Below are 14,712 nucleotides of genomic sequence, written 5' to 3'. Positions count from 1 at the left end.
TCCTTAGAGGCTCCAGTGACAGTGACCCAGCAGTTGGCCTGTCCAGACGTGCAGGAGGGTAAGATGGCCCGTGTGGAGTGCCAGCTCTCTGCTGAGGGCAGCTCGGTCACCTGGCTCAAAGACAACAAGGAGCTGGAGTTTGGGGTCAAGTACCAGGTCACCACAGAGGGCAAGACACAAGTGCTGCTGATCAAAGACTTTGAGTCTGCTGACCAGGGCGTGTACACCTGTGTGGCCTCAGACGAGGCAGAAAGCTCCATTAATCTCAACCTACCAACAGGTACACACTCCCAAACAAACCAGAATATTATACCATGTAACTTTTATTTTGCTTTTCCATTCGCTCACATTGATTTATTATAAAACTCTTGTAAGCCATTCTCCTCAAGCCAAACTGGAAGCTTGGTGGAGATGTGTTTGTTATTTGAGGGTAAGTTAAGGTAAGTTGATCAGCTAGTAATGGTGTGAGGTGAGCTCATTCCTCCAAAGTATACATGAACACACTACTCCTATCAGAAAATAATCTAGTGCCACGTGTATTTACCACTACATGATCAACATAGTTCTTATAGATGTAGTGTGTGTGTTGGAGCTGCTATACTATAGAGGTGTCAGTTTGCTGCATATAACATTCCATTGTGGCCTGGTTGTAGGTGGAGATGGGGTTAAATTGGAGGAGGGGGCCCAGCCCAGCCTGCCTCCTGAGGCTGCCTCAGAGGGTGACGTCCACGCGCTGTGGGAGGACCTGGCCAAGAAACGCCGTATGAGCCGAGAGCCCACCCTCGACTCCATCTCTGAGCTGCCTGATGAGGAGGACAAGGAGCCCAAGACACCCAAGGGGCCAGTCAAGGAGAAAAAAGCCCCGGAGAAGGTGGAGGTGAAAGCACCAGAGAAACAGAAGGTGTTGGAGCCAAACCTGTACACCAGCTCTGAGGACGAGTCCAGGCCTCCAACGCTGGTGTCCTACCTGAAGAAGAGCAGCAAGTCCTCCCTCTCTGTGTCCGACCAGACAGAGTCCATCTCCACTGAGAAGTTCTATGCACAGTTCAAGTTGAAAGAGCAGACCACAGTCCAACAGACCTCAGTCCAACAGACCTCATCTTCCGTACAGCAGATCACAGCACAGACCACAGACATCACGGAGATCGGTTATGAGGAGGACGAAGAAAAGGGGCTGCTGGATGCTGCTGTCAAGATCCAGGCTGCCTTCAAGGGCTACAAGGCCCGCAAGGACATGCGTCCAGTCTTCAAGGACGTCTTCAAGGACCAGACCAAGGAACCCAATGGCACCATCCACCTGGAGTGTGTGGCGGAGGGCAAGCCAGACAAGGTGCGCTGGCTGAAGGATGGCGAGCACCTGGCGGACGGCAAGCACCACCACATCGACATTTACAACGACGGCACCTGCTCTCTGGTCATCACCGCCGTCACCACCAAGGACACGGGCGTCTACACATGTGAGGTCACCAACAAGTTTGGGGTGACCACCCACAGTGGCAAAGTGACGGTGGGCTCGGCCCGGGAGGCATCTGGAAGGAGGCCACTGACCATGGGCTACAGTGCCGACAGCGAGGCGGAGAGCTCGTCGGCAGAAAGCGAGATGGACGAGTCTCTGAGGCAGGCCAGCAAACGGCTGCGCCACCTCCTCCGCCCCCGCCTGCCGGCCACGTCGGAGGAGGAGTCGTTCGTCAGCTGTGATGATGAGGGTGAGCTGCAGGCGCCCAACCCTAAATCGTACCGCGAGGACGAGCGCTACATCTACATCCGCTTCGACACACGGTCTGAGGCCCAGGTGGCATCTCAGCGCTTCAAGGAGATGTTCACGGCCCATGGGGTCCCTGTGGAGACCACCATCCAGGAGGCTGGACCTCTCAAAGTGGAGCTGCGCATCATGAAGATGGGATACACCCAAGATGGTTCTGCAACACCCACACAGGAGAAGCAGCTGCCTGCGTTCATGACAGGAGCCCCCGGTATGAAAACCAGAGAGTACATTTCTCTGTACATCTTGTATAAGCTGCAATTATGTTTTATGTTGAGAGTATACCATAGAATTAAATAGTAATTTAATGTATCTCTATGGGTAGTAGTAGTAAGAATACCAGTGGAATTAATCTCCTGCATAATGATAAAAACTCCTAATTTATTGTTGTGCCTAACTGATTGTCCCCGTCCCTGTCTCTCCCCCAGCGGCCCCAGTCTTCCTGACTGAACTCCAGAGCCAGGACGTGCCTGACGGTTACCCAGTCAGCTTCGACTGCGTGGTGATTGGGAAGCCTCCACCCAGTGTGCGTTGGTTCAAGGATGGTAAGCTGCTGGACGAGAACGACCACTACATGATCAACGAGGACCAGGAGGGCTGCCACCAGCTCATCATCACCACCGTGCTGCCCTCTGACATGGGCGTCTACCGCTGTATGGCCGAGAACACCAGCGGCATCGCTGCCACCAAGGCTGAGCTCAGGGTCGACAGTGAGTACAGAACATATAAGATTGATTGGTTGGTTATTTTGTTGGTTATGTTTTTGTTGGTTATTTGGGTTATTTTGTTGGTTATTTTGTTGGTTATGTTGTTTTTGTTGGTTATTTTGTTGTTTATTTCGTTGATTATTTGGTTGGTTGGTTGGTTGGTTGACTGTATGCAGAGTATATCCTCATCAATGTTATTTTGAGAGTAATTGTGTAATACATCTCTCTTTCCTCAGTGTCTTGCAGCTCAGACTACGATACTGCAGCTGATGCCACTGAGACCGGCTCCTACATCAGTGCTAAGGGCTACATGTCTAGGTGAGTGAAACAACCCAGAGTTTACAAGCCCTTTGACTTTGAATGCAACCTTCTTTACAATGGAATCCTGATTCCTAATAGTACCTAAAACGTTTCTCTGGTCGTGTTACTTCTTTACTGACAGCTTTACTCTCTGCCTATCCTCTCCCCTCAGGGAAACGGAAGCCTTTGAGTCTGTGGTAGAGGATGAGCAGATGCCACAAGTACTGGAAGAGCTCCATGACGTGCACGTCACCCCAGGCTCACCCATTGCTAAGATGCAGCTGAAAGTCAAAGGTTGGTCTGTGGGTTACTCTCCACCACCTCTTCATTAGTCACACCAAAACCCTGCTAGACTACGTTGTCTCTGCACACGTACTTCAGAGGTCGATAACTTAAATAGAGAGGAATTAACTAGAGCCATGTGTACCTAGACCTGGTAGTGCCCCTAGAGCAGCTAATAAAGCAAAGTAAACACTATGGGTAGTAGTAGTAGAAACGTTTTAGGCACTACTGCCCCCAGGTCAGGTAAGTCGGAGGCAATTGATTATTTCTGCCCCCAGGGTCAATAACTAAGTGAGTTGCTTACTCTTTGTTGATATTTCCCAGGGTTCCCCAGTCCAAGGGTGTACTGGTTCAAGGACGGCCACCCGCTGCGTTCCTCAGACAGGATCCTGCTGCTGGACAAGAGAGACATCCACAGCCTGGAAGTCCTGGAGGTGAAGAGGGAGGACACAGGAGAGTACTCTGCCTACATTAGCAACGCTGCTGGATCAGCATACTCCTCTGCTAGGCTGCTGGTTCTGGGTAGGTCTACTCATGACTGAAAGGTTTATATTGAGAGGGATTCCTGTCTTTTACTTAGGATAATGGATTTAGTCTACACTGCGATATGTGTGTTATTGAATACACAACATAACATTCTTGTATTTACTGAAGAATTTATGGTTACCCTCTCAACAGGTCTAGGAGAGCTCACGCCTGTAGAGAAGCACGGTAATTAATTATGATTTTATAATATTCATTGATTAATTAATGTATTCATTCATTCATTACTGCTTGCGCTGTTGCCTATAGCATGTCACACTGTTCTGAATTGTGAGCTATGTGATGATGACGCTTTTCTACACCCATGTTTTACTTCCTAGATCCCAAGGTGCCTCTGGTGCCGCCCCGCTTCCTGGAGAGGTTCAGCAACAGGAAGGTGAAACAGGGAGCCAGTGTCACCATGTCTGTCAGAGTGGAAGGTATCTATCAACAACTCTGTACACAACACTGTACACTGAATATATAATGATGGTATATTTAAGCAGTAAGGCCCGTGGGGGTGTGGTACAGTATATGGCCAATATACCACGGCTAAGGGTTGTTCTTAAGCACAACACAACGCGGAGTGCCTGGATACAATATACCCTTAGCGGTGGTATATTGGCCATATGCCACAAACCCCAGAGGTGCCTTATTGCTATTATAAACTGGTTACCAACTTAATTAGAGCAGTAAAAATAATTGTTTTGTCATACCTGTGGTATATGGTCTGATATACCACAGCTGTCAGCCAATCAGCATTCAGTGCTCGAACCACCCGGTTTCTAAAACATATTATAAACTTGGTAATTTGTGTCGTGCCTAAGAACAGCCCTTAGCCGTGTTATATTGGCCATATACCACACCCCCTTGGCCTTATTGCTTAATTATAATACGTTTGGACGTTTTTGTTTTGTAGTGTGACGCTAAGCTAGAGAAACAACAGCTTCAACCTCAGATTGTTTTGGCATGTAATAATTGGTTTCTATAGCCACAGTAACAGTGTATCTCTCAACCTTGGCTGAGAGTTGACCAAGTCAGAGGAGCCAGACCCAGAATCAGTAATGCGTCCTATGAGAGATACGCTTCCATAAAGGATATGATCATTCATCATACAGACATGCATTCGAGTTCACAGACTACTGTTTGAAAATACTATTCCTCATAAACCATGTGAATTCCCAAGTCCCACTATCTATACGTCTGCTCTCCAAGGTTCTCCCACCCCCATGGTGACGTGGCTGAAAGAGGAGTCTGCTGAGGACGTGTTGTGGATCAAGCCAGACACTAAGGGCTATAAGGTGGCCAGCTCTGGGCGCCAACACAGTCTCATCCTCATGGATGTTGGCTCTAAGCACGCAGGCACATACACCTGCATCGCCACCAACAGGGCCGGACAGTCCATCTGCACTGCCCAATTTGAGGTGGAGGATGGTGAGAAACTGAACGATATACTGTACTTGGTTTGTTTGTTTGGATCCCCATTAGCTGTTACAATAGCAACAGCTATTATTTATTTGGGTCCACAATACATATTACGGAAACAGCAAAACATACTGATACTTGCTTTTATAATCATACATAATATAGATGAATGTAGTAAATGCGTGGCAGACAGAAAGTTCTAATTTGAAACATTCCTTATTTATTATCTGCTTTCTGTCATAGCACCACGACCAAAGGAAGAGAAAACAATCCCTCTGGGGATTACTATCAGCCCTCCAGAAGAAGATGTTGGCAGAGGAAAAATGCAGTATCTAGGTGAAGTTGGAACAGAAGAGTTCCTTATGAAGCTCACCTCCCAGATCACGGAGATGGTATCTGCCAAGTTCAGCCAAGGTGAGTGAAAATGTGTCATGGGCTGTTCCATCAAAGCTCCAAAATAGGGGACAGTTAGAACATTTTCTTATTTGATTTAAAGAAATGTTCTTCCACTCTTTGTGTGGATTTAAGATAAAGTAAATGCACTTTGTGATTGCATTAGAATTTATTTAGATTTTACATGTTACCTATAATTTTCCTATAGTTTCTTATAGAATAGGTTAAAGTAATGTAATATTAATATCTGGGAAATGGGGATATAATGGTGCAATACAACCTGATGTATTGTACAGTTTGTGTGTGCTTTTATTGCAGGCAAAACATTTACATCTGTATATCTCTGGTAATACAGAGAAGGTTATTATATTGTTTTAATAGCACATATATATATATATATATATATATACAGTGAGGGAAAAAAGTATTTGATCCCCTGCTGATTTTGTACGTTTTCCCACTGACAAAGAAATGATCAGTCTATAATGTTAATGGTAGGTTTATTTGAACAGTGAGAGACAGAATAACAACAACAAAATCCAGAAAAACGCATGTCAAAAATGTTATAAATTGATTTGCATTTTAATGAGGGAAATAAGTATTTGACCCCCTCTCAATCAGAAAGATGTCTGGCTCCCAGGTGTCTTTTATTCAGGTAACGAGCTGAGATTAGGAGCACACTCTTAAAGGGAGTGCTCCTAATCTCAGTTTGTTACCTGTATAAAAGACCTGTCCACAGAAGCAATCAATCAATCAGATTCCAAACTCCCCACCATGGCCAAGATCAAAGAGCTCTCCAAGGATGCCAGGGACAAGATTGTAGACCTACACAAGGCTGGAATGGGCTACAAGACAATCGCCAAGCAGCTTGATGAGAAGGTGACAACAGTTGGTGTGATTATTCGCAAATGGAAGAAACACAAAATAACTGTCAATCTCCCTCGGCCTGGGGCTCCATGCAAGATCTCACCTCGTGGTGTTGCAATTATCATGAGAACGGTGAGGAATCAGCCCAAAACTACACGGGAGGATCTTGTCAATGATCTCAAGGCAGCTGGGACCATAGTCACCAAGAAAACAATTGGTAACATACTACGCCGTGAAGGACTGAAATCCTGCAGCGCCCGCAAGGTCCCCCTGCTCAAGAAAGCACATATACAGGGCCGTCTGAAGTTTGCCAATGAACATCTGAATGATTCAGAGGAGAACTGGGTGAAAGTGTTGTGTTCAGATGAGACCAAAATGGAGCTCTTTGGCATCAACTCAACTCGTCGTTTTTGAAGGAGGAGAAATGCTGCCTATGACCCCAAGAACACCATCCCCACCGTCAAACATGGAGGTGGAAACATTATGCTTTGGGGGTGTTTTTCTGCTAAGGGGACAGGACAACTTCACTGCATCAAAGGGACGATGGACGGGGCCATGTACCGTCAAATCCTGGGTGAGAACCTCCTTCCCTCAGCCAGGGCATTGAAAATGGGTCGTGGGTGGGTATTCCAGCATGACAATGACCCAAAACACACGGCCAAGGCAACAAAGGAGTGGCTCAAGAAGAAGCACATTAAGGTCCTGGAGTGGCCTAGCCAGTCTCCAGACCTTAATCCCATTGAACATCTGTGGAGGGAGCTGAAGGTTCGAGTTGCCTAACGTCAGCCTTGAAACCTTAAGATCTGCAAAGAGGAGTGGAACAAAATCCCTCCTGAGATGTGTGCAAACCTGGTGGCCAACTACAAGAAACGTCTGACCTCTGTAAATTGCCAACAAGGGTTTTGCCACCAAGTACTAAGTCATGTTTTGCAGAGGGGTCAAATACTTATTTCCCTCATTAAAATGCAAATCAATTTATAACATTTTTGACATGAGTTTTTCTGGATTTTGTTGTTGTTATTCTGTCTCTCACTGTTCAAATAAACCTGCCATTAAAATTATAGGCTGATCATGTCTTTGTCAGTGGGCAAAGATAAAAAAATCAGCAGGGGATCAAATACTTTTTTCCCTCACTGTATATATATAGTGCTATGAAAAAGTATTTGCCCCTTTTTTTCTACTTTTGCATATTTGTGATACTGAATGTTATCAGATCTTCAACCAAAACCTAATATTAGATAAAGGGAACATAAGTGGACAAATAACAAAACAATTACATATTTATTTCATAAACAAAGTTATGCAACACCCAATTCCCCTGTGTGAAAAAGTAATTGCCCCCTTTAGCTGCAATGACTCCAACCAAACTTGGGGCTCCCGAGTGGCGCAGTGGTCTAAGGCACTGCATCTCAGTGCTTGAGGCTTCACTACAGACCCCCTGGTTCGATTCCAGGCTGTATCACAACCGGCCGTGATTGGGAGTCCCATAGGGCGGTGTAGGCCGTCATTGTACATAAGAATTTGTTCTTAACTGACTTGCCTAGTTAAATAAAATTAAAATAAAAAATGCTTCCTGTAGTAGTTGATCAGTCGCTGTGGAGGAATTTTGGCCCACTCTTCCATGCAGAACTGCTTTAAATCAGTGATGTGTGGGTTTTCAAGCATGAACTGCTCGTTTCAAGTCCTGCCACAACATCTCAATTGGGATTAGGTCTGGACTTTGACTAGGCCATTCCAAAACTTCCAATTTGTTGCTTTTTAGCAATTTTCATGTAGACTTGATTGTGTGTTTTGGATCATTGTCTTTCTGCATGACCCAGCTGCGCTTCAGCTTCAGCTCACAGACGGATGGTCTGACATTCTCCTGTAGAATTCTCTGATACAGAGCAGAATTCATGGTTCCTTCTATTAAGGCAAGTCGTCCAGGTCCTGAGGCAGAAAAGCATCCCCAAACCATCACACCACCACCACCATGCTTGACCTTTGGTATGATGTTCTTACTGTGGAATGCAGCTGTAGCGCAGCTGGGTCATGCAGCAAGACAATGATCCAAAACACACAATCAAGTCTACATGAAAATTGCTAAAACTCGGGAGCCCCAAGTTTGGTTGGAGTCATTGCAGCTAAAGGTGGCACAACCAGTTATTGAGTGTAAGGGGGCAATTACTTTTTCACACAGGGGAATTGGGTGTTGCATAACTTTGTTTATGAAATAAATTGTTGTGTTATTTGTTCACTTATGTTCCCTTTATCTAATACTAGGTTTTGGTTGAAGATCTGATAACATTCAGTATCACAAATATGCAAAAGTAGAGAAAATTAGAAAGGGGGCAATTACTTTTTTATAGCACTGTATATACAGTGGGGGAAAAAAGTATTTAGTCAGCCACCAATTGTGCAAGTTCTCCCACTTAAAAAGATGAGAGAGGCCTGTAATTTTCATTATAGGTACACGTCAACTATGACAGACAAATTGAGGAAAAAAAATCCAGAAAATCACATTGTAGGATTTTTTATGAATTTATTTGCAAATTATGGTGGAAAATAAGTATTTGGTCACCTACAAACAAGCAAGATTTCTGGCTCTCACAGACCTGTAACTTCTTCTTTAAGAGGCTCCTCTGTCCTCCACTCGTTACCTGTATTAATGGCACCTGTTTGAACTTGTTATCAGTATAAAAGACACCTGTCCACAACCTCAAACAGTCACACTCCAAACTCCACTATGGCCAAGACCAAAGAGCTGTCAAAGGACACCAGAAACAAAATTGTAGACCTGCACCAGGCTGGGAAGACTGAATCTGCAATAGGTAAGCAGCTTGGTTTGAAGAAATCAACTGTGGGAGCAATTATTAGGAAATGGAAGACATACAAGACCACTGATAATCTCCCTCGATCTGGGGCTCCACGCAAGATCTCACCCCGTGGGGTCAAAATGATCACAAGAACGGTGAGCAAAAATCCCAGAACCACACGGGGGTACCTAGTGAATGACCTGCAGAGAGCTGGGACCAAAGTAACAAAGCCTACCATCAGTAACACACTACGCCGCCAGGGACTCAAATCCTGCAGTGCAAGACGTGTCCCCCTGCTTAAGCCAGTACATGTCCAGGCCCGTCTGAAGATTGCTAGAGTGCATTTGGATGATCCAGAAGAGGATTGGGAGAATGTCATATGGTCAGATGAAACCAAAATAGAACTTTTTGGTAAAAACTCAACTCATCGTGTTTGGAGGACAAAGAATGCTGAGTTGCATCCAAAGAACACCATACTTACTGTGAAGCATGGGGGTGGAAACATCATGCTTTGGGGCTGTTTTTCTGCAAAGGGATCAGGACGACTGATCCGTGTAAAGGAAAGAATGAATGGGGCCATGTATCGTGAGATTTTGAGTGAAAACCTCCTTCCATCAGCAAGGGCATTGAAGATGAAACGTGGCTGGGTCTTTCAGCATGACAATGATCCCAAACACACCGCCCGGGCAACGAAGGAGTGGCTTCGTAAGAAGCATTTCAAAGTCCTGGAGTGGCCTAGCCAGTCTCCAGATCTCAACCCCATAGAAAATCTTTGGAGGGAGTTGAAAGTCTGTGTTGCCCAGCGACAGCCCCAAAACATCACTGCTCTAGAGGAGATCTGCATGGAGGAATGGGCTAAAATGGGCTAAAATACCAGCAACAGTGTGTGAAAACCTTGTGAAGACTTATAGAAAACGTTTGACCTGTGTCATTGCCAACAAAGGGTATATAACAAAGTATTGAGAAACTTTTGTTATTGACCAAATACTTATTTTCCACCATAATTTGCAAAGCAATTCATTAAAAATCCTACAATGTGATTTTCTGGATTTTTTTTCTTCTCATTTTGTCTGTCATAGTTGACGTGTACCTATGATGAAAATTACAGGCCTCTCTCATCTTTTTAAGTGGGAGAACTTGCACAATTGGTGGCTGACTAAATACTTTTTTTCCCCACTGTATATACACTACCGTTCCAAAGTTTGGGGTCACTTAGAAATGTCCTTGTTTTCGAAAGTATCTGGAGCATCAGAAATGGTGGGTTCGATTACAGGCTCAAAATGGCCAGAAACAAATAACTTTCTTCTGAAACTCGTCAGTCTATTCTTGTTCTGAGAAATGAAGGCTATTCCATGCGAGAAATTGCCAAGAAACTGAAGATCTCGTAATCTTTTATTTTTATTGGCCAGTCTGAGACATTTATTTTCATCTTTGCAACTCTGCCTAGAAGGTCAGCATCCCGGAGTCGCCCCTTCACTGTTGACGTTGAGACTGGTGTTTTGCGGGTACTATTTAATGAAGCTGCCAGTTGAGGACCTGTGAGGCGCCTGTTTCTCAAACTAGACACTAATGTATTTGTCCTCTTGCTCAGTTGTGCACCGGGGCCTCCCACTCCTCTTTCTATTCTGGTTAGAGCCAGTTTGCGCTGTTCTGTGAAGGGAGTAGTACACAGCGTTGTACAAGATCTTCAGTTTCTTGGCAATTTGGAATAGCCTTCCTTTCTCAGAACAAGAATAGACTGACGAGTTTCAGAAGAAGGTTCTTTGTTTCTGGCCATTTTGAGCCTGTAATCGAACCCACAATTGCTGATGCTCCAGATACTCAACTAGTCTCAAGAAGGCCAGTTTTATTGCTTCTTTAATCAGCACAACAGTTTTCAGCTGTGCTCACATAATTGCAAAAGGTTTTTCTAATGATCAATTAGCCTTTTAAAATGATAAACCTGGATTAGCAAACACAACGTGCCATTGGAACACAGGACTGATGGTTGCTGATAATGGGCCTCTGTACGCCTATGTAGATATTCCATTAAAAATCAGCCATTTCCAGCTACAATAGCCATTTACAACATTAACAATGTCTACACTGTATTTCTGATCAATTTGATGTTATTTTAATGGACAGAAAAATTGCTTTTCTTTCGAAAACAAGGACATTTCTAAGTGACCCCAAACTTTTGAACGGGAGTGTAAGTCTCTAATATTGCCATTGATAAAGTCTAAATTCAAATTGTATATCTACATTACCTTTGTAATGCTGTCATAAACACTATAAGCTATCTGTCATTACACTTCATCACAGTTTATGTAATGTTATGACAAGTTACTCTCATCCCACATGGAGTCCATCAGGCAAAGGGCCAGCTAACACACCAGCTACACCGCTGCAAAACAGCTCAAAGATATGAACAGCTCAAAGAAAATGTCATGCACATTGCCTCTTGCTGCTCGCCATTTTCTTTGTGTTCATATAATCAAGTATGCTTTGTTCTCTTTCTTCGCACTCACTAATACTTGTTCTGCTTGTGTTTTGAGCAATGTGTGGATTCCTACACCTTGTCCTCCCTTATGACCGACAGACATGGATTGTCATTGCTTCATTTCATTATCCTTCAGCCCTCCATCCATCCATTAATTCACTCACATGCTCTCATCCAATCGTTAATTTGTTATTCAGACAGCGCACAGAACCATCAAGTGCTCCAGTGGATGAAATCATGGCCCAAAGCCTCCAGTATGTATCCACAGTACATAAAGATCTCAGCTACTCTCACTGAAAACCATACATTCTTTACACAAGTTAGTGAGTGTCCTCTTATGTTCTATGTCCTCCTCTCTGCATCTGTCTCTACCTGTCTGACTTGGATTGGATTTATTGAATTTAAAAGAGGAGAACTACTTGGCATGAAACAGGGGTTAGTGACATCCCTCTGTTCGTGTTATATGACAGTGAGAATATCTTGGCTATCACCAGCGGTGATGACTTGTAGAGTTGACATTAACATACAGTATTTCACAGTTCAAGACTCATTAAAATTTTTTGAAACAAAATGGTCAGAATTCCATTGTATAGTGGTGGACAAAACTATCATCAAAACAGTTCCATTATTCTGCTGCCATATCAGTATAACAAAGAATATATATACGTGGTCAAACATCTCTCCCTTAATGTTTTTGTGCTCCATGATATTTATTTGATGCATTAGTAGAAGAAGTTGTGTCTTGGCAAAGCAGTGATTAACTGAGCACATGATTCAAATGGCTTTGAAGTGATACTCAGCACAGCATATAGCTGGAATACATGCCTACACTCAGACATGTATGGACACAACTTAAGACCCCACGTCTTATTTGTACAGTATCTTTCTTATGCATGCATTTAGTGTACTAACTAGTTTGTAATAGTGAAAACTATTTAATCAAATAACTTGTGCTGTAGCAGCAAAACTGTTGATGGCACTAATGTGTAGCTTAGCTAACCTTTTGAGTAATCTTGATAATTGATTGTGCTGACTTTAAAAGAAACAGTTATGCCAGTGATAATAAAAGAGAAAATATCCACCTTATTTTACGGGTCAAGAAGCGAAAGCTACACATTCCAGGTGGTCTGTGGATGTTTCAGTGCCCAATTCCGCCTTTCTGTGTGTACAGTACTAGGCCTATGTACAGGTAACTGCCAAAATAAAGGCAACACGTGCGTAAATGAGGGATACTATTGACGCTTAATGTAGGTGTTTCCTTTATTTTGGCAGTTACCTGTATATACTGTGATATGTGGAGGTGTGTGTGTTGTATGCTCTCCTGGCTGTCTCCCTCTGAAACCCCCCCCCCTTGCTGCCCCAGCCTCACTACGTGTCCCGGGAGGCGATAGTGACGATGAGACCAAGACACCCTCCGCCTCACCCCACCACGGTCGCTCTCGCCCCGGCTCCATTCTCGCTGACTCCTCCTCTGAGTCTGACGACCCTGATGCCAGGGGAGAGGTATGGAACCATAGAAAATGATCTGTCATTCCGGTTCTTTGTTTGGAACACCTCAGTATCACATCACTCATACTGGGTCCTCTCTAATGACTCTGAAGTTTTTTCTCTTTCTTATATTTTTGACTGGATTTGCAGACTACTTACTTGACTTATTCCTTTTAGCTCCTAGTGCAGTAAAGGGCCTCAACTGGCCTGCATCTCCAGCGAACCCAGTTCTGGACAAATCTCTTATAAATACAATTACGTTTTTTCATCCAAGTCACTCTACCAATGTAAGCGCTTATAACCATGTTAGATAAGACTTTGTGTCTGATGTGCGACTCCTTCTACAGATGTTTGACATCTATGTGGCTACGGCTGACTACAACCCCACCATCGCCAACAAAGATACCATTTCCCTGAAGGAGGGCCAGTATGTTGAGGTTCTGGACTCGGCACATCCACTCAAATGGCTGGTCCGGACCAAACCCACCAAAACCACTCCATCCCGCCAAGGCTGGGTCTCACCTGCCTACCTGGATAAGAAACTTAAGGTGTGTTTCAAGATCCAAGTAATTGCTTTAGCACCAATATTGTACATCGACCTCTCTACTCTCTTGACACTATTTTTGTTAAATGTTATTGTGTTCTTAATATTATTTTAAACGATTGTGTTCTAGCTGTCTGCTGATGCTGGTGACATCCCAGAGTCAGGTGGAGAAGAGGTATCAGAAGGAGAGTACAGGAAGAGACTACTGTGAGTCTGGAACTTCTCACACTCTCTTCTATTAGGGCCAAAACTTCACCTGAGATCTGACTGCCATGTAACTCAGACTTTCACACAAATCATCTTGATTCGAGAATGAATAAAAAAAGTTAAAAAAAAAAGTAGTTAGGATTCGGCTCTGCATGCACAAGCGAGAAACACCACAACACTCAACGACACCCCATAACAACCACAATGTTCTGTCATCCTCAGCCAACTGATTCAAGACATGATCAACAGCGAGGCAGAGTTTGTCAAAGAGATGGACTTCTTCACCTCCCACCACGTCAAGCAAGTGGAGAGTCCTGACGCCCCATCTGACGTCACCAGCCAGAAGGAGGCCATATTCAGGAACATCAACGAGATCAAGGCCTTCCATAGCGAGTAAGTACAGCTGGCTGGTTTTTTGGCCCGTCTTTAAACAAACTTCAACTTTTAAGGATTAATGAAGCTTTCATAAACCCTTTATAAGGCCTGTATATATGCTTCAGAAATCACCTAACTGGTTCTATTGCATTGATGTTTTGTCATTATATAATACCATACCAATACAAAACATTAGGAACACCTGCTCTTTCCATGACATAGACTGACCAGGTGAATCCAGCTGAAAGCTATGATCCCTTATTGATGTCACTTGTTAAATCCACTTCAATCAGTGTAGATGAAGGGGAGGAGACAGGTTAAAGAATGATTTTAAGCGTTGAGACAATTGAGACATGGATTGTGTATGTGTGCCAATCAGAGGGTGACTGGGCAAGAAAATATATTTGAGTGCCTTTGAACGGGGTATGGTAGTAGGTGCCAGGCGCACTGGTTTGAGTGTGTCAAGAACTGCAACGCTGCTGGGTTTTTCACGCTCAACAGTTTCCTGTGTGTATCAAGAATGATCCACCACCCAAAGGACATCCAACCAACTTGACACAACTGTG

General features: G+C 44.1%; 1 protein-coding gene across 10 annotated transcripts in view; it reads left to right on the top strand.

Annotated features, from left to right (window-relative positions):
* LOC121535356 (obscurin) overlaps nucleotides 1–14,712 on the top strand; it is a 97,627-nt gene that overhangs the window by 65,952 nt on the left and 16,963 nt on the right. For all 10 annotated transcript variants that reach the window (XM_045205887.1, XM_041842355.2, XM_041842362.2 and 7 more), the window contains 14 exons: nucleotides 8–280; nucleotides 654–1,973; nucleotides 2,191–2,472; nucleotides 2,706–2,787; nucleotides 2,942–3,063; nucleotides 3,376–3,573; nucleotides 3,730–3,762; nucleotides 3,915–4,013; nucleotides 4,789–5,007; nucleotides 5,242–5,412; nucleotides 12,896–13,035; nucleotides 13,368–13,568; nucleotides 13,695–13,771; nucleotides 13,994–14,164. In XM_045205887.1, coding sequence (XP_045061822.1) covers nucleotides 8–280; nucleotides 654–1,973; nucleotides 2,191–2,472; nucleotides 2,706–2,787; nucleotides 2,942–3,063; nucleotides 3,376–3,573; nucleotides 3,730–3,762; nucleotides 3,915–4,013; nucleotides 4,789–5,007; nucleotides 5,242–5,412; nucleotides 12,896–13,035; nucleotides 13,368–13,568; nucleotides 13,695–13,771; nucleotides 13,994–14,164 — 3,388 coding nt within the window. The remainder of the gene's footprint in view (nucleotides 1–7; nucleotides 281–653; nucleotides 1,974–2,190; nucleotides 2,473–2,705; nucleotides 2,788–2,941; nucleotides 3,064–3,375; nucleotides 3,574–3,729; nucleotides 3,763–3,914; nucleotides 4,014–4,788; nucleotides 5,008–5,241; nucleotides 5,413–12,895; nucleotides 13,036–13,367; nucleotides 13,569–13,694; nucleotides 13,772–13,993; nucleotides 14,165–14,712) is intronic.

The sequence above is a fragment of the Coregonus clupeaformis genome, chromosome 21 (assembly GCF_020615455.1).
Source record: "Coregonus clupeaformis isolate EN_2021a chromosome 21, ASM2061545v1, whole genome shotgun sequence".
In the NCBI taxonomy this organism is placed as follows: domain Eukaryota; kingdom Metazoa; phylum Chordata; class Actinopteri; order Salmoniformes; family Salmonidae; genus Coregonus; species Coregonus clupeaformis.
The sequence above is the reverse complement of the archived record's forward strand: the minus strand, read 5'-3'. Positions and strand labels throughout refer to the sequence as shown.